This window comes from Eptatretus burgeri, chromosome 9 (genome assembly GCF_056783735.1).
Source record: "Eptatretus burgeri isolate ZD-2024b chromosome 9, Ebu_testis_v1, whole genome shotgun sequence".
In the NCBI taxonomy this organism is placed as follows: Eukaryota; Metazoa; Chordata; class Myxini; order Myxiniformes; family Myxinidae; genus Eptatretus; species Eptatretus burgeri.
This window is the reverse complement of record NC_140969.1, coordinates 100,467,200-100,486,403: the sequence shown is the minus strand read 5'-3', so window position 1 is coordinate 100,486,403 and position 19,204 is coordinate 100,467,200. Positions and strand designations below refer to the sequence as shown.

General features: G+C 43.3%; 1 protein-coding gene across 5 annotated transcripts in view; it reads right to left on the bottom strand.

The window, feature by feature from the left end:
• Positions 1-19,204, bottom strand: part of LOC147020746 (insulin-like growth factor 1 receptor) — a 252,796-nt gene that overhangs the window by 123,027 nt on the left and 110,565 nt on the right. For all 5 annotated transcript variants that reach the window (XM_085896358.1, XM_085896356.1, XM_085896357.1 and 2 more), the window contains 5 exons: positions 18,117-18,564; positions 17,814-17,956; positions 11,383-11,521; positions 5,135-5,349; positions 3,437-3,563 (listed from right to left, as the gene is read on the bottom strand). In XM_085896358.1, coding sequence (XP_085752484.1) covers positions 3,437-3,563; positions 5,135-5,349; positions 11,383-11,521; positions 17,814-17,956; positions 18,117-18,564 — 1,072 coding nt within the window. The remainder of the gene's footprint in view (positions 1-3,436; positions 3,564-5,134; positions 5,350-11,382; positions 11,522-17,813; positions 17,957-18,116; positions 18,565-19,204) is intronic.

Here is a 19,204-nt window from a genome sequence, read left to right as displayed (position 1 = left end):
CAAAATCTAATCAGTTCGTAATTGTCACACATCTAACCTGCCTTCAAACTTACATCTGGATCCGTCTACAACCTTATGAGATATCCTGCACACAGACAGACAAACAGACAAACAAACACAGACATAGAGGGGTGAAAACATATGTCCTTCACCTTTGGTGGTGGAGGTAATAAACACTGTGTTTTATATAGGTTTATAGGACATAACTTTTGATGTGATGATGATGATGATGACTACGACAATGACGACGACCAGTTAGAATCCAGTGAACTCAGTGAACTACTCTGAAGAGGACACAGATGAGGATGCTGATGAGTCATGTACCGAAGGGGATAAAGGTTAGAGCATTAAAGGCGTTGAGGTGGAGGGACCAGTATTCTGGTACTGGTATGTATTCACATCAAAATAAATGGGTCATCTTGAGCTGTGTTGCTGAGTACTTCAGGTTTCTATGCAGCTCTCTGTAAGGCAGCGAAATATCATCAAACCCCCTCTTGAACCGGAGGTACCGCTACATCACTGTATCGGCGTCTTGCAACCTGCTAGCAACTGCCCTCATATCCTGCAACACCTCACCCAGGAACTTGTCGGTCAGGTTGGGCTTCGCCACCTCTTCCTCATCTTCATTGCTCTCTTCCTCCTCCCCGGAAACTTTGAGGATGCCTCCAACTCCTCCTCAGCCAGTTCCTCACCGTGCTTGGTGATGAGCTCCTCCAATTCATCAGGCTCCATATTGACGAAGCCTTCCTCTCCCGTGACGACCAGGCAATTTTCCGCCTCTCTTCTGGGGTGTCGGGAAAGCCTCTGAAGTCGTTGACTGTCTGTGGCTATAGATTTTGTCAGCAAGTGATGATGATGGAGCCATTGACTTCGTCCAGAGTCTTTGATGGCGCTGATGCTGTGCGCTATGTTGAAGTCCTTCCCAACATTTCCCGACTGTAAACTTGGGGTCGGACTACATAGCATCCAAGATGCGATGGAAGGTGCGGCAGGTGTAGTTTGTTTTAAACACTGAAATTACCCCTTGGTCGAGTGGTTGGATCAGGGAAGTGTTGTTGGGTGGCAGGACGATGACCTTGACATTGAGATGGGTCACCTTAAGCACCTCAGGGTGGCCAGGAGCGTTGTCCACCACAAGGAGAACCCTGAAGGAGAGGTTCTTTCCTGCCAGTTATCTCTCCACTTGAGGGACGAAACAGTTGTAAAACCAATCGATAAAGATGGCAGGTGTTACCCAAGCCTTTCTGTTGGCCCTCCAAATTGCAGGCAGAGTTTGATTATCTTTGCTTTTGGGGAGAACGCGGGTTTAGGGAACGATACAGCATCATTGGCTTAATCCTGCAGTCCCCGTTTGGTGTTGGCACAGAGGAGAAGAGACACCCGGTCCTTCGCAGCCTTGAAGCCCGATGCTGTCCTCTATTGCTTCGAGATGAAAGTCCTCATGGGAATTTTCTTCCAGAGAAGGCCGGTCTCGTCTGTATTGAAGACCTGCTCCAGTACATTCCCCTTTGCCTCGATGAGCTGCGCAAGTTGAGCAGAGAAAGTTTCAGCTTCCTCGTGGTCCGATGAGGCACACTCGCCTGTGTCCTTTACATTGTGGAGACCGTACGTCTTCTTGAAGTGGTCAAACCATCACCTGCAAGCTTGGAAGGGAGTGGCACCACCCGTACCCACATCACTCATGTTTGCAGCATCATCCCCTCCAGCCAGATGATCGTGCATGCACTTTGCCTTTTCATGAATCAGAGGTCCACTTAAAGGCACATTTTTCTGGGCATCATCCTCTACCCACACATTTAATGTCTTCTCCATCGCTTCGATGTGAACGTTCCTGACCTGGGCAACAACTTTGGTGCTGGTTACTGCATTAGCCCCAACATTTTCATGAATCGCCTTCTTGTTTTTCGTGATGCAGCACACAAGAGACTTGTTCACGCCATAGTGCCTACCCGCAGAGGCCGCACTCTCACCTCTTGATAGTTGGTCAAGCAGCTCCACTTTCCAGCTCAAGCTCATGACGTTTTTTTCTGCCTCTTGGGAGCAGAAACATCTCCCGCACTAATCGTACGCTTAGGACCCATGATCGAACAATGAGCGCAAAAAGTCCACGAGCACAAAGAATCACAGCAGGTCAAGGCAGCAGGACGAGAAGAAAGAATGAGGCCCAGGACACGCTGCACATAAGCAGCCTTTCAGGGGTTGTGGGTCGATGGAGGAGGGGTGGGTAGTGTGACCATTGGTGGCGGGGGATGGTTTCTGCACGGTTGGTGGGAGATGGTTTTGAAACCGTTTCATGTGCGCAGATTTTGGGAGGTGGTTCGTGTGTGGCTGGAGGTGGTTTATGCATGGCTGGTGGAAGATGGTTTTAAAACTGTGTTAAGCAAGCAGCCGGTGGGTGAATGTTTATGCACATGTAGAGCTGATTTATGCGTGGTTGGTGGGACATGGTTTATGCGCGGCTGGTGGTGGTTTATGCGCCTGGCCGGTGGGAGATGGTTTATGCATGGTTAGACGTAGTTTATGTGCAGCTGCTGGAAGATGGTTAAAACGAGGGGGAGACGACTTGAGATTTTCATGCCACCACAGTGCAAGTGGTTTACTGATGCTGCTGCCGATAGGGGGGATTATTAGCCATGGCACAAAATAAATTTGCCCCACCTCCTCCAATATCATCTCTCTCTCTCTCTCTCTCTCTCTCTCTCTCTCTCTCTCTCTCTCTCTCTCTCTCTCTCTCTCTCTCTCTCTCTCTCTCTCTCTCTCTCTCTCTCTCTCTCTCTCTGTCTCTCTCTCTGTCTCTCTCTCTGTCTCTATCTCTGTCTCTCTCTCTGTCTCTCTCTCTGTCTCTCTCTCTCTGTCTCTCTCTCTCTGTCTCTCTCTCTCTCTCTCTCTCTCTCTCTCTCTCTCTCTCTCTCTCTCTCTCTCTCTCTCTCTCTCTCTATCTCTCTCTCTCTCTCTCTCTCTCTCTCTCTCTCTCTCTCTCTCTCCCTCTCTCCCTCTCTCTCTCTCTCTCTCTCTCCTCAGGCTGCTCCTAAAGACAGTGGGTGTTTCCAGTGTCCAGACTTGAAAACCACAAGAAAAGTCATCAAAATTTAGTTTTAAAATTGTTCTGACAAATGGCCCACACTCAAAAGTTTGGATTTTCGAAATAGTGAATCACAGCAACGGAGGACAAAACATAACAAAGCGCCATGTTCGAGTAATGGGAACAACTTGAACGTTACCCCGAAAAAAGCAGTCAATAGCTTTTACGTCAACAGTTAAATATAAGTAGAACGATGGAGGTAGACTGCCTAAAGAAGAAAAAAAAAACAAATGATTCAGTCTTTGTTCGGCTGTGAAAGCCAAAAATGCATACATCGTTCATATTGCACAGAAGATTATAATTATTAAGTAGTTGTGTGAAGACAAGACATTGCACTGTGGTGTTATTCCTCACGCTTCCTTGTAGAAAACCACAAAGCCGAGCAGATCACGGTAGTCGGGAGGCCGGTAGGGCTGCCATCGCAAGATAATCTTGTCATTGGACGTCAGGATTTCGGTGAAGTTCAAGATAGTGCTCTCACCTGCCAAAGATAACCGGCGGAGGCCATGATTGAAATAAATCCATAAACAGCAACAACAAGACGAGCACTTTTTGAGATGCAGCACAACCAGAAACAACGGGAGCATTGATGACTCACAATAGTTGTCAAGAAATCCAACCTGTTTTGAGAAAAAAAACCTCAGGAACGAAGAGTGAGGTGGCTGAGCAAACTAAAATAGCATCAATATGTCGTGAATAAAAAGTGAATCACATACAAGATTTGAAAAAAAAACGCAGAAAAGGGACGGTGGAACAATGTATGAAGAAATTAGATATAAAAGGTAAATTTACGTAAACTCCAACACGGATGTAAGTTTCTTGTTCTGGGAAACTATGTCTTCCTATTTTTCGCATATGATGTCATATGATACGATCACATTGCGTGGCAGACTGGAGCTGCATCTCTGTGTTGATCTGGAAATGATTCGACACTGATCTGATACATGGAACACATCCTTCAATCCTAGAAAAATATCAGTCTCACCCTATAGCTCTGGAATCCACCGCGCTATTTCAAATGTCAGATACTGGAAGAGGGTTCAGTCTCTCGAATTTCTCGGCCTCACCATCAGCCATGATCTTTCCTCGGCCGACCGGCATAGCAAGCCTGGTGTCCGAAGCTACCCGCAGATTGGGCATCCTTCATCGATCAAAAAATCTCTCATTGGAAAATCAGAACTACTCACAGTCTACAAGGCCTTTGTCTGTAGTTCAATGGAGTACTGCTATCCCCTATGGGGTGCTGGGTGGTGCCCCAGCATCACATCTGTTCCTCCTTGAATTTGTGCTTATAAATTATTAAAATCTCCCACGTTGAAGCTGAAGCAGAAGCTCTGTTACTCTCACATCGCAGGCTGCTCGGTGATCTGTTTTCTATCATGTATTCCCCAACACTGCTCCCTCTGCTCTCTCAGTCCTCCGAGACATCCTATCTACTCCAGGATGCATGCATTTTCCAGTAAACCGCTCCTGGTTAAACTTCCAAAATCCAGGCTGAGTGCACACCTCAACTCTTTTATCCCTTGCGTCTCCCGTCTACGGAACCACAATTCCTAACCCAACCATCCCACTTGCTCGCATCAGTGTTTCCTCCCTTTATCACACTGTGTGTGTGTGTGTGTGTGTGTGTGTGTGTGTGTGTGTGTGTGTGTGTGTGTGTGTGTGTGTGTGTGTGTGTGTGTGTGTGTGTGTGTGTGTGTGTGTGTGTGTGTGTGTGTGTGTGTTGCAAATTCAGCAACATTAACAAAGCAAAATCTCTTGATGCACACAACACGTTACCTAGCACACGTGGATGTAAGTCTATGCAGCAATGTGTCAAGGGGTAGGACAACCTGAAGTGCTTCCAACCCATTAAATCAGGAAGAAAAAAAAACTTGGATACTTGACATGACTTCCATTAGATGTGTTGGTGAGCCACAGTCACCTTGGCCACTTTGAAACATCGAGTGCATTACAGTTGAGTAGTGAACCGATGTGCAGCAAAAACTAACATGGTTCCAAAAAGGGCTTCAAAATGAAAAGCAGGTGTCGTGAGTTTGCTATGTTACGCACATGATGCCTGGTCGCCGTTGGTCTTCAGTGAAATGTCACTCTGTGCTTGACGACCCTTACTTCCCGTCACCTCTTCCATACGGTAGATCTCAGAGAGGCAGAGCTTGGGGTTTAAGTGGAAGAACATCTTTCCTCTGTGAATGGTCAGGTTGTGGTGATCCCAGTTCCAAAGCTGCTGCAAGTTTCGATTGTCAAGCACGTAAAATGAGTAGTTCCTAAGGGAGAGGTGAAAATAAAATTAATTAAACAGAAAACGAGATTGTCACAACGACGTGGCTGAAGCTACGTAAACAAGCTCCACGCGTTCCACTCTCAATTAACCCGAGTGGCTCAAGAGCAACAACAACGTACGTAATCTGCCGTGCATGACGGAAATAAAAGCCACAACAGATAGAAGAAAATTATTTGAGTGTGGCGATGCACTCCGCATACGGTGACCTACAAAAGTAAGTATTCAACCGCCGACCACCGCCGCGTTTAAATGTACAACAAATTAAGTAGAAACAATTTTTCCAAATTAAATTCGAATTTTATTTATAACTGAAGAGATCAAACGAAACACTGTTATAGTTGAAGGAGGTTACCTGTCAGGAATACCTGCAAAAAATACACGTGCAAATCAAAATTCACTGGTTGTAAAGCTATTCAGGTGAGCGCTTGGTGCAATGCAGCAATGACTGCTATGAGTGTTTTTGGGTTAGGTCTCTATCATCCTTGCACAGTGAGATGATGAAATCTTTGTCCATTCTTCATGTGAAAATTGCTCTAGTTCTGCCAAGTCTGATGGGGGATCGTCGATGGACTGCAGTCTTCAAGTCTCACCATAAATGTTCAATTGGGTTCAAGTTAGGACTTTGACTGGACCACTCAACAACATTTATTTCCTTCTTATTCAGTCGCTCCAGTGTGGCTTCAACTTTGTGCTTCGGATCATTGTCCTGCTGAAATATGAATCTCCTACTAGTTTCACATTCATAGCTGACTCGACCAGGTTTTAATCAAAGATTCTCCTGAACTTTGCACCGACCATTGTCCCTTCTATCCTGATAAGCTTGCCAGTCCCTGCTGATAAAAAGTGGGCCCATAACATGATGCTGCCACTACCGTGCTTGACAATAGGAATAGTGTTGACTCGGTGATGTGCAGTGTTAGACTTGCACCGGATGTAACGCATTGAATTTAGACGAAAATGTTCAACTTTTGTCTCATCTGACCACAACACTTTTCTCCACGTCCCTGCAGTGTCTTTAAGATGCTTTTTTGCAAACTCCGTACGAGCTTTTAGATGCGGCACTTCAGTAATGGCTTTTTTCTTGCCACCCGTCCATAGAGGCGAACTTTGTGAAGCGAACAGGAAATTGTTGATTGATGAACACTGATCCTCATCTCAGACATAGAGCCTTGAAGATCTTTTGAAGTCATTGATGGATTTACAGTGACATCCCGAACCAGTTTCCTGCTTGCTCGGCTGCTGAGTTCGGATGGGCGACCTGATCTGCGTGGAGTCTGGGTGGTATGATACGTCTACCACTTCTTAGTGATGGATTTCTCCGTACTCATAGGGATAATGAGTGAATGAAATATTCTTATAACCCTCTCCTGAATGGTGCTTCTCCACCACTTCATGTCTGACATCTTTGGAAAACTCCTTGGTCTTCATGTTTGCCTTGTTGGTTGACCAAGTGAGTTGTACCTTAAAACTCCTTAGACAAGTAAGGGAGCTTAATTTTAAAGTTAAACCATTGATTACATCCAGGTGAAACCTATTATACTTATTTTGTAAACTTTCAAACAAATAATTTGCTGCTGAAGTGATTTAGGCTTAATTAGGAAAAGGGTGTAAAAATTTATGCAACTGAGAATCATCTAATTTTCTCTGTTAATCATTTCCTTCTCCTTTAAACTCAATCTCTCGATATTTTCATTACAAACAGAATCATTCCAATCACAAATTAATACTGTTGTCATTAATATAATAAAATACAATGTTATAAAGACTCCTGGGGTAAACGAATAGAAATGCCATTCTGACGTTACATCCGGATCGAGAGCAGCTTTGTACGGATCGAAACTCAAAATTATAATTTGATTGAGGAATTTTTTTTTTTTTTAAACCTCCCACTCACATTAGGACACCCACTGGGACCCCGAAACACTCCACAGAAGGTTTGGCAAGCCCTTGTGGAAGACCATCATTCAGAGTCCTTATGGAGATTGTTTTTGCTCTCCGAGTGAAACTCGCTCTCAATGGTGAAGAATCACTTTTTTAAAAATTTTTAATTCTCATATCCGGATCCGGATCCGCACTGAAATCAAATCAATTCGTCCTTGTCACACACCCACACCTGTCCACCAAGTTTCATACGAATCCGTACGTAACTTTTTGAGATATCCTGCTTAAAAACAAACAGCCGTACAAACAGACACAGACAGACAGACAAACAGGTGTGACAACATAAGCTCTGTCCACCTTCGGTGGCAGAGATATAATTAGCACGTGATCTGTGAACCACAAACAAATCGCTGCAACATCTTCCTGTATTACAATGGCACAGCGAGAGAGTTACAATTCCTGGTTTAAAAGCTCCAGGTGCCACCAAGTGTTTGTAAGAAGCTCGTCGTGACATTGATGTCATAACGATGCTTATGGTCGGAGAACTGACATATTTGATATCAGTTCTCCAACCTACAGCCATCATCATGACGTCACTGACAATTGTCTCAATTATTCCCACCTTTGTATGGGGTCGGCCACAAAATGGTTTTGGCTCTAATAATTATTATAATTTAAGAAATTATTTAAAGAAATTATAATAAATTTAATTATTATAATTAAATTATAATTTAAGAAACTGGCTGACCAGGTCTGACATTTGACTGAAGGTGGCAGGAGGTTTGAATTTGTTCGGTGTGCTGGGGATAACTCACCTACTCTCCACGAAAGATAATATGAGACCTTTAACATCCACCAACAAAAAGCACCGACAGATGGTTCCTCCAACTTAACATTATTCCAACGGACGGCGCACGCATTGATACATCGCCTTGCATGTGAAACATAGATATGCACGCGCACGCACGCACGCACGCACGCACGCACACAGCATCTAATCGTGTACATTTGAGACACATACAAGTTTTATATGATTTTGCGTTCCATGTGTTGGTGATATAGTTAGACACAAGGCCTACTCATACTTTCCATTGCTTCATTCTCTTGAATATCACCTTCCCCTTGGATCCCATTCAAAATACATTTCAAAATAATGTGTACGGGGTGTCAAAATTAGCTTATGGCAGCTCTGTCAAACTTTAACATGTCCAGTATAATTTCCTGTGGCCTAATTTTCACATCTGTAGTATGACTGTCAACCTGGGAGAATGGAAATACATACATAAACACACATATACACTCAGAGATATACACACACGATCATTAGCAACTGGATAAAATAATCAATCTGTGCAGAGACATTGCAGCTTGCAGTGCAATGCCATCATGTTTTAGAATCTGATCGAACAATTTGTCCAAGAGAGAGTGACAACTGCTAAAATCAAGCTGTTGCTATTGTAGCAGTTCTGCGAAAATGCCACTCCTCGAGACAAATGCACCCAAACATATAGTGGTCCCCAAGCAGTTATTTCATTCGTATCCGTTTCACATAGCCCTTCCCTTATGTCTGGTGGGTTAATGGGGAAAAATGCATGGCGAGGGCTTTTAGCTAGGTCTTTCATTCCATTCATCTATTTTAATTTACTTTGCACACACGACCTCCCCTTCAAATAAGCATGCACGCCACAGACCGAATGGTGACGTCAATCGAGAGTCTCATGAACATATGCTGCAGCAGTCCCATTCAAACTGCACGCCATTCTCCAACAGACGTTTCATTTCAGATGCCTCAGTACTCGAACCACAATGCTACAACCTTCATACGACCACCACAACACCTTCCTAAAAATCCCCACAATAACCTATGCTCAACCTCTTCACCAGAAATGCCACAGTGCTTCCCCGACCTCACAACAACCGCTGCAAAACTCCGCAACCAGTCAGTACCCCGGATGCTAACCACAGTCGCTTAAGGATGTCAGGGAACAATGGACTAGACCCACCATGATGGATGCTTGAGGTCGGAACAGATTGGCAAGTACATCAGAGCGCAAGAATGTGCTGGGGTCCACCCAATGTTGTCTGAGTGGCCCTGGTGCTCCGCTAAATAGTGACCCTCAGTCGAAGCCCAGCGCACGTTCACGGCCGGAGAGCACTCCCAAAAACCTACAGCCCATGATAACTTTGGAGCCCCATCGCATGCTGAGGTTCAGGGGTGAATGAGGTCATCTTCGGCTGTGGACACTCGTGGACAGGGCTACTTATCGGGGAGGCATCTGCATGCCAATGGGAGCGCTCGGCTATGCTTACAGAGCATTTTGATCTGTCCTGTGGCTCCTCCTTCATCCAGGCTCTATATAAAATCTGCGAAAAATACTCTGAGCCAGTAGTCTTCGCCAGTCAATCTCCACAATGGTCTTCACCAGTGAGTCTGAGCAGTAGTCTTGAGCCAGTCAGTCTTGAGCCAGTCAGTCTCTACAAGAGGTGAGAGAATCTTCTCCAGGGTGTGAAGCGGCTGCTTCTGCGTGCAGAGGGCTGTTCAAGGAGGAGGGTCCAGACCTGAAGAGCGGAGCGAGGGGAAAGGAGGAGGGTCCAGACCTGGAGCAAAGTGCTGAGTAGATGCAACACGAGACCAACAATAGACGTAGTAATTACACATAGTGTACAGACTTTCTCACATGCCACGTTAAGCTATAATCTCGCTCGTCTTGTCTCTCCCATCTACTGTCTCGTCTGCTGGAGACAAACAAAGCTAAAAGAGCAGCTGCAGATACGGACCTCTTCACTCTCCCTCTTCTGCATTACATTTGCATCTCATTTCACCTAATTTTGAACCCCCCCCTCCCACACCAAATTTTGCACCCCTCCCCCCCTCTCATGCACCATAAACACTCCAGGTTTTCTTCCCTCCTCCCCCCTCCGAAGCGACTGGGTTGTGTTAGTCCATCGACCATGCCAGATATTCTAGAGGTCGTTCACACCTCAAACTTTCTCTCATCTCTCTTGCTTTCTGGTTTCCTCAGGTGTGTGTGTCTGATGGCACCTGTTACGTGAGATTATAGAGAACATTGCAGAAGTTAATTTCGGTTTAGCTCTGCCCTGTGAGTTCCCTTTTGTAAATAACTGTATTTCTTTTGCCGCACCTCATCAATCCTTGCTTTCTCCTGCTGTACACATTGCTTAATAAACCCCTTTATTATTATTATGCTAAACGACCTTTCCATGCGCTTGCTTTGAAATAAATTGCCCTGATTATAAATGTATGCACCTTGTTTTGTCTTTTCCTCCATTGGTACAGCATCGTCCACACGTAGTTTACCTGGGTAGTTCTACCCCACTGATTTGGCTCTTATTAGCCGGTACATACTTGGCAGCTCCGCTTGGCTGCACCTGATACGGTTAAGTCCCACGGAAGTACACATCAAGGGCACATGACCCCTCTTGGTAAGGCCATCCACAGGTAAGGTATCACACAGATTAGTGTAATGCTGCCAGAATTGGCAGTACCAATCAGCATTTGTGGTTGCTTTGCAACCCGTCGGCGTGCAGAATTATCTGTGCCTGGCGACCTCAGGACCGGGCATTGGGGAAGGACCCGAGTGCTTCCCCTCATGGCAAGCCTCGAACCCCAGATCCGTAACACTATCAATGTCCCTATACACTCACGTCAGAATGCCATGCAATTATATCGATGACTTGGAAAATTTTATATCCACCTGGTCGCTCGCTCACAGGTGTCATGATGAAACCCCCAATACAATGAGCATCACTCTTAAATGTGCAGCCATACATCTCAGAATGAATACCATGTGCATATATTTAATTGCCCTATCCTTATCGAAACCACAGTGCTATCTCCTGGATAATTACATCAGAAATGATCTCAGGATAAAAATATATCAAAAAATTGTGGGAAGGCTTTGAATGTCATTCTGCAAAAACTGCAAAAGGAAGTACACCAGCAGTCTGCAAATGAAATGGTTTCGTTCAAGTTGAGTTCAACGTAGAATGTAAATGATGAAAACTGCACTTTGAGGTGTCTAAGAACATGTCTGTTTGACTCACAAATATAATACATCACTATAACGAAAATCTCAAGTGGGAAACAGAAGTCCCTGGGATTAATTTTCCTCACCCACACATGGTGCCATGGATGGAGCGCAGATTTTGAAAGAACATAAGTGAGAGAAGTGCATAAGAGCGCTTGATCTTGATGCATCCTGTAACCTCCTCGATAAGGCCCATGTTTGCCTCAAGTTCAGCAGCGATGTTGTCTACAACAATGATGGGGAAAGCATTAGCAAGTATGACAATGATTAGCTTAGCTAAAGCGATTGATTCAAAGGGTTAAAACAATATGAAATAGAAAATATACACACGAGTATAAAAGCCTGTCAAAAATGAGGGGTTGGAGTTATTTTATTTGAAATATACAAGGAGACTGAAAGATAGGATATGACCCTGTTTTCTTTATCTTCTGGGACGTTTCATTATGGAGGTATAGCCTCGTGAGCATGCCGATGTCTGAAGCCTCGGCCTAGCGTCAAGTGTGCTTGTATCTTCTTTGTTTATTCGACATCCCACAGACGTAAATGAACACTTGTTTTATTCTGCGCACGTTACACATCACGTGCAGTGAATTTCACCTCCCTGCACCTTGGATTTATTGTTATTGAGAAAAAAAACGTTTCTGTACGCCGAACTTGAGGCTCGGTTTGCAAGTCATCATCTACAATTACAATAGAAGACGTTTAATTACTCTTATATGGAAAATGCTTTTCTTGAGGTTTTTTATCCTCAAAAAATAGACCACAGTGAACACACAGTCATGTTAAAAGACCAGCCTTTCAAACCCTACTTTAGAGGGAGTGAGGAGGGAGTGAGGGAGTGAGGGAGTGAGAGAGTGAGAGCGTGAGAGAGTGAGAGAGTGAAAGAGTGAGAGGAGTGGGAGGAGTGAGAGGAGTGAAAGAGAGAGTGAGAGAGTGAGAGAGTGAGAGCATGGGAGAGTGAGAGCGTGAGAGAGTGAGAGAGTTAGAGAGTGAGAGGAGTGAGAGAGTGAAAGAGTGAGAGGAGTGAGAGGAGTGAGAGGAGTGAGAGAGTGAGAGAGTGAGAGAGTGAGTGAGTGAGAGAGTGAGAGAGTGAGAGAGTGAGAGAGTGAGAGAGCGAGAGAGCGAGAGAGCGAGAGAGAGAGAGAGAGAGTGAGAGAGTGAGAGAGGGAGGGAGAGAGAGAGCGAGAGAGCGAGAGAGCGAGGGAGGGAGTGAGAGAGAGAGAGAGTGAGAGAGAGAGAGAGAGAGAAAATGAGAGAGAGAGAGAAAATGAGAGAGAGAGAGAGAGAAAATGAGAGAGAGAGAGAAAATGAGAGAGAGAGAGAGAGTGAGTGAGAGTGAGAGAGAGAGAGAGTGAGAGAGAGTGAGAGAGTGAGAGAGAGTGAGAGAGAGTGAGAGAGAGAGAGAGAGAGAGAGAGAGAGAGAGAGAGAGAGAGACAGTGAGAGAGAGAGTGAGAGTGAGAGTGAGAGAGAGTGAGAGAGAGTGAGAGTGAGAGTGAGAGTGAGAGTGAGAGTGAGAGTGAGAGAGTGAGTGATTTTTATAAAAAGAGGAATTTTAACTTTTTATATTTATTGTTCTTCTTGTAATACGCTGTGCATGTATACATACATATTGTTGCTCTTTTAACAAGTAATAAAAGCATTTTTAAAAATTGAAAATGGATGTCGGGATGTTCCTCATAAAGTATTTAAACAAGGCCGGGATGGTCATGAGAAATGATGATGTGAAACCAGCCCTACATCTTTCTTTGAATCATGGTTGTCCATACACAAGACACAACGACATCCCGACATCCTTTTTCATTTTTTTTTTTTTTAACGTTTTTTGACTCGTTTCTTTACTTCTTTTTAGAAATGTGTTTACATGCCAGAGAATTTAATTGTTATTGCACAGAATTTTTTTTTTTACTCTTTCGATTTGTGTTGTATTAAACACGCACATTCCACCGCCCGTCCCACCACCCACTCCTTTTTGGGTGGAATGATATGAGTACAGAAAGGAAATCTAAAATGGAGAACAATCTTTGCTGAAGATAATTGAGTGACTCAAGTGTTTTGCCAAGAGTATGTGACAAGAGCACCTTTATCAACTACTAGCAGAGTACCCACCCAATGGGTGGGTCAAGTTTGGACATTACTCCCTGATAAGAAGTATCGTCTGTATTTTGCAAGAAATCTATCGATGTTTGTGTGCTGTTTGCCTAATAAGTTCTAGATAGTCGAAAGTTCAGAAGGGTATATTCCAATATTGTTTATTTTGAAGGGGTCAAAAGTGTCTCATCTCTCAAGCATGTAAAAAGGTCGAAAAAAACATCAAGTGGTCTAAGCTGCCTAAAATTTGGATGAGGGGTATAAGGGGTCTAAACGGCATTGAGGTCAAAGGGGACTAAAGGAACTGAAGGTGTGTCAAGGTATAAAGGGTATGAAAGGTCTAAAGGGCCGTGAGGGGATCTGAAGGAGTCTTAAGTGTCGAAAGGGTCTTGGGGGTCTTAAGGGTATGTGGGGGTCTGAGGGGTGTCAAGGAACTTGGGGGTCTTAGGGGTCTGAAGGCTCTTAGGAGTATAAAGGGTCTTAGGGATCTTCAAAGGTCTTAAGAGTATTTGTGGTCTTAAGGGTCTTCCATGTCTTAAGGGTGTACAAGGGTTTTAGGGGGATTAAGGGTCTTAAAGGGTCTGCAGCGTATGAAGGGTCTTTGAGGTATTTAAGGTCTTAAAGGATATCAGGGATATTAAGGGTCTTGAAGGGTCTTAGGGGTATTAAAGGTCGTAGGTGTCTTGAGGGTCTTAGGCGTAGAAATGGTCTTCCAGGTCTTATAGGTTTAAACGGTCTTTGGGGTTTTAAAAGCTTTTAGGGGTTCTGGGGGTCCCAAGGGTCTTTCAGGGTCTTCGGTGTATGTGTATATATATATATATAGATATATATATATATATATATATATATATATATATATATATATATATATATATATATATATACACATACACACACAAGATGTTATACGACTGATTTCCTAATTTTGTGGTGCAAACTTTATTGACGTGCTCACATTATATTGGTACTTACATACTTTATAGACGATCATTCTAAATCGTACATACTTTATAGAAATTAGTGTTGTGGCTGTCGGTAGGCCCCGTGACTGTCCTGCACAATCAGGGTTGATAATATTCCACCGTTAACCACAGCAATATCGGTCTGATTGGCCCTTGGGCAAATGTGTCGAGCGGCCGCGCCCCCATCAGGCTGATTGAAGTCGTAGTCCCGCCCACAACTCTGATCCCTTCCAAAACTTTACAAAGAAATGCAGTTTTGTGTACTTTTCCTGTCATCCCTTCAAGCTATTAAAATTTTGATCAGTTTTCACCTTACCACTATAAAATGCAGTAGATTGGTGCGGAGGAGGAGAAAGAGGAGGAGAAGAAGGAGAAGGAGGAGAAGAAACGAGCACTTTTGGGGTCTCTCATTTTTCTTGTTCATCGATACTGTCCCAAAGTTTAATGAGTGTTATTGCATGGGGAATTATTGTATATATTGTCTATATCGTATATATCGTTATTATACATATCGTTCCTCTTTTTATATCATGCATGTCATTTCCTTTTTTTCCTGCCTGTGGAACCAACATCCACATTCTCTTCAATCTCATTTCTTCCCTCCAGGTCTTCAAGACAGTGCTGTTCACCACCACCTCAGATCGTCTCCAACCCCAAACCATGATCTTTTCTACCCTCGTTAACCCTCATCCCCCACCCCAATCCATCCTTAGAAATTTCCAGTTTTTCCCTCCTGAGAGTTTCCTTCTGTATTCATCTTGTCCACCCAATGCATCCTCTCCTGCCCCCCATTCTTCCCCACACCCACTGTTTGTCTGTCTCCCTTTATCTTGTTCTTCAACTCTGCTTGTTGGTGTTTCCCCCTCTCTCTCCTGTTCCTTTTGTCCTGCTACGTCCTGATCCGTTCAGTGTACTAATACTAACTCGTACAAGAGCCTCAACTATGTATGTATATTTATATATATATATATATATATATATATATATATATATATATATATATATATATATATATATATATATATATATATATATATTTGTTGTTGTATTGTTTGTTTGTTTGTTTTTTTAATCCTATTTCAGAATCAAAAGAAATAAACACAATATTATATTCATATATATTTGTAATAAAAAAAAATCCATCAATAAGAGTTTACTCTATTTTGCAGTAATGGCAATTAAAAATCCTTCATTGATATAACAACATTAATCAACGGCAGAAAGAACATGTTGGGTTGGGGGGTATTCAAGGGTGATACAGTCGATACAGGAGGAGGTCATTTTGCCTACCTGGGGGGAATTCAAGAAACTAGATACATAAATAAACACAGTGGAGGCCGTGTCACCCATCGTAGCCACGCTCCATGAATGAAACATTCATGAAATCGATCGGTTTATTGACGAATTTCAATGGGGTGGGTGGAACAGAGGGTACGTGTCTAATTCTAGATTTAACACACAGTATCTACTGTTCCTGCTACCACTACCTTTGCATGCATGAAATACTCTCTGAATGAAAAACCCTCGTCTTCCTAACGTCCACGTGAGCCTGGTGTTGGCTTAGTGGTTCGGGTGGTGGCCTGGGATCCTGGGGTCCTGAGTTCAAGCCCCGTTAGGCCGCTGAATTAACACACCAGGAGGTTGACTCAGTCTGTCATCCTTCCGAGGTCGGCGAAATGAGTACCAGTGTGTACTGGTAGAGGGGTGTGCATCAGCGACACAGTTGCGCTTCCGAGAAATGATAGCTACCCCGGCAGCTAAGCTGCCATACTCAAGAACAAGAACACTAACGTCCAAGTTCTCCTCTTGTTACCTCCTCCACTGAAGGTGAAAGGGGTTATGTTTGCACCCCTGTCTGTTTGTCTGTTTGTTTGTTTGTGTGCAGGATATCTCAAAAAGGTTGTGGACGGACCCAGATGAAATTTTGTGGACAGGTTTGGTGTGTGACAAGGACGCACCAATTCGATTTTGGTGACGATCCGGATCCGGATCCGGATCCGACTACTAGAATTTTAAAAAGTGATTCTTCACCATTGAAAGATGGGGCCAAAAATGATATTTCAAAAATGTATTGGGCCCAATATGTTCTCGTGGATCAGGCATTACGTGCCGGAGGTATGTGCTCTACCGAGCGCCCTTGTAGTCTGTATGGCATTTCCTGAACGTTTGGTCGAGCAGGAAACACAATGGAGACCCTTTGTTGTCATTGTTTGTAAACCCTCATAAAAGCCTCCATTGTGTATGATTGAATGCTCAAGCTATTGAATGTGTGTATATTATAAAGCTATTGAGAATATATATATATATATATATATATATATATATATATATATATATTTATATATATAAATGTATATTTTTTTTTAATAAAAAAATGTACGAGTTCCGCTATAAGAAACATCATTAGGCTCATCAAAGCCTGTGCTGGTACTACCAACCTCAGGATGTTTGTACGTGATCTATCCTTATAAATCCTGAATGTCAAGCAAGTAAGCAGCACGTACCATTTCTAGAGTCTTTGGTACGACTCAACCGGGGTTAGAACCGCCGACTTCCCAGACTCCCCAGGTAAGAGTGAGCGACACAGTAATACAGTTAATCGTAGTAACATTATATTAACTACAGTACTACCGTGGTGTACAATTTTGTAGTTACTGCAGTAGTGGACAGTAGAGTGCAGTTGGAATACATTAAATATAGTATCATGTACTACAGTATGTATAATTTGGCTTGTGGGTTTGTTTGTGTTTATAAAAGTTTATACGCACTCCTAAACGCATTGACACAATGATTTGTAAATTGATGGTTGTTCTGAGGATGTGCCCGAGAAGGTTCAAAAATAAATATATATATATATATATATATATATATATATATATATATATATATATATATATATATATATATATATATATATATATATATATATTGTGGTGAGGTGAGTGAAACTGCAGTGATACTGTAATGAAATGAAGTAAGATTATAGTGTTATTGTCGTTCACTGATGTATAACTCCAGTAATACTGTTGTGATCTGTTGTATAGTGTTTTTAAGTGAAGTGTTTTGGCGAGAGAGGTGGAATTTGGAATATCTAAAGAGTTGCACCCACTGTGCTACCTCGAGTTGACACGCTATAATCAGAGATCACGTGGTGATCCCAAAGTCTCACAATCTGGAGTTGACGTTTTTTTTTAATGTTTTAAAAATAAATAAAAAACTTGAAAAAAAACTTGCTGAGAACCTTCACCCCCCCCCCACCCCCTACCATTCCCACTCCCTGCCATTCCCACCCCCTTTCTGTGGCAGCGAATGCATCAACTGAAACGTGACAATCCAAATCACTTTAACAGCTATGATACTACATTGATGTAAATAAATGGTGGGCAAGTAGCTCCAAAATACATCTTTATTCCAAGAAATGCCAATCATTCCGCTTATTCCATCCAAATGTACGACTGTCTCTTACTGCCTCCACGAATGTTGATGATCAAATTGCCATGAACGACGGTGCAGCCGTGCAGTTCTTGAGCAGCAGTAACAGAGTCGATGATTTTGTTGCCCACATAGCAAACCTTGGGACAAAGGCCGTGGCAGCGCTCGCACGTCATGCTGCAGGCAGTGTCGGCACGAGAGGGACAAAACAAAAAGCACGACATAAATTTATTGTGAAAAAAGTTAATCACTGACACGGTGAGAAATATCACTGCACAAGATCAGAAAGAAAAAGAAGAGTTAAAATTAATTTTCTTTGAAAAAGTAAAAGGCTCACCTTGTCTTGTTGGTTGTGACATAGCCCGATGGGCATTCTTGTCTGCACTCCCCATCATGCAGCACCCACTTGACACAATCACGCTCACTCTGTGTTCTCTGATAATGTTCTCCAGGAGTACCATCTCCATCGTCCTCCACACCGTCATAATCCTTCGAATCTTGCGACTCCACAGCATATAGGAAATGCGTCAAGGCCTCTTCAACTGAAGCTCCTTGCAAGCAAACATTGTGCAGCATAGCACAGAACTTAGCGGTGACGCAGCACCAGCCGTCAAAGCGATAAGTGCCAGTAGGGCAAGTGGGTGTGCATATTTCATAATATCGGTAGTTGTGACACGCCAGGCAGGTTGCAGGGTTTCCAGGTAATGTGCAGCCCCCCAAACACTCGGCATGGCAGCACTCTTTGTTCAACGTACATGCTAATCCGTGGCATTCATCCGGGCAAACTGTGGATAGGGCATAACAAGTGGACAATGCAACATTGTTTGTCTTATCTTTCCAACGATGCCAACAACTAGAGAGTTCATAGAACACGATGCCCGGACAGTGTTCAGGTATACGCTTCAATTGTAATCAAATGGTGATATTAAAGATCGTTACAAAATAAATTCCGGAATTTACCGCAATTTTTGCAGTCTTTTACACCACCTTATTTCAGAAGTTACATTAGTGCTGTGTGCCTGTTGTTTGTGTCCTTTATGACATCGTTAAAAAAACAGTAAGTTAACTAGTTGGAATGATTTTCAATTTTTCTTGACTACCAGGCAGGCAGGCAGAGTGAAAACTATGAACTCACTCCTGTCTGCACATGTACAATCGGCACCAATTCTGAGATAAAATACGGTAAAACGGTTGTTCCTCAATCATAAACTGGTGCTTACAGACAGACGGACGGACGGCCATGAACCGGTTGGTTAACCCTGCTTTTTGCTTCGCATCCGTGGGGGTAACAATATAACAAGCCGGAAGGCGACATGGGTGGTCGCTACATAATTGCATACTAGCCATACAGTTTTTGACGGATCGAGCTGTAAATTTTTGACAAAGAGGTTGATTATAGTGCGCATAAAAGCGCGGAAGCCGTTT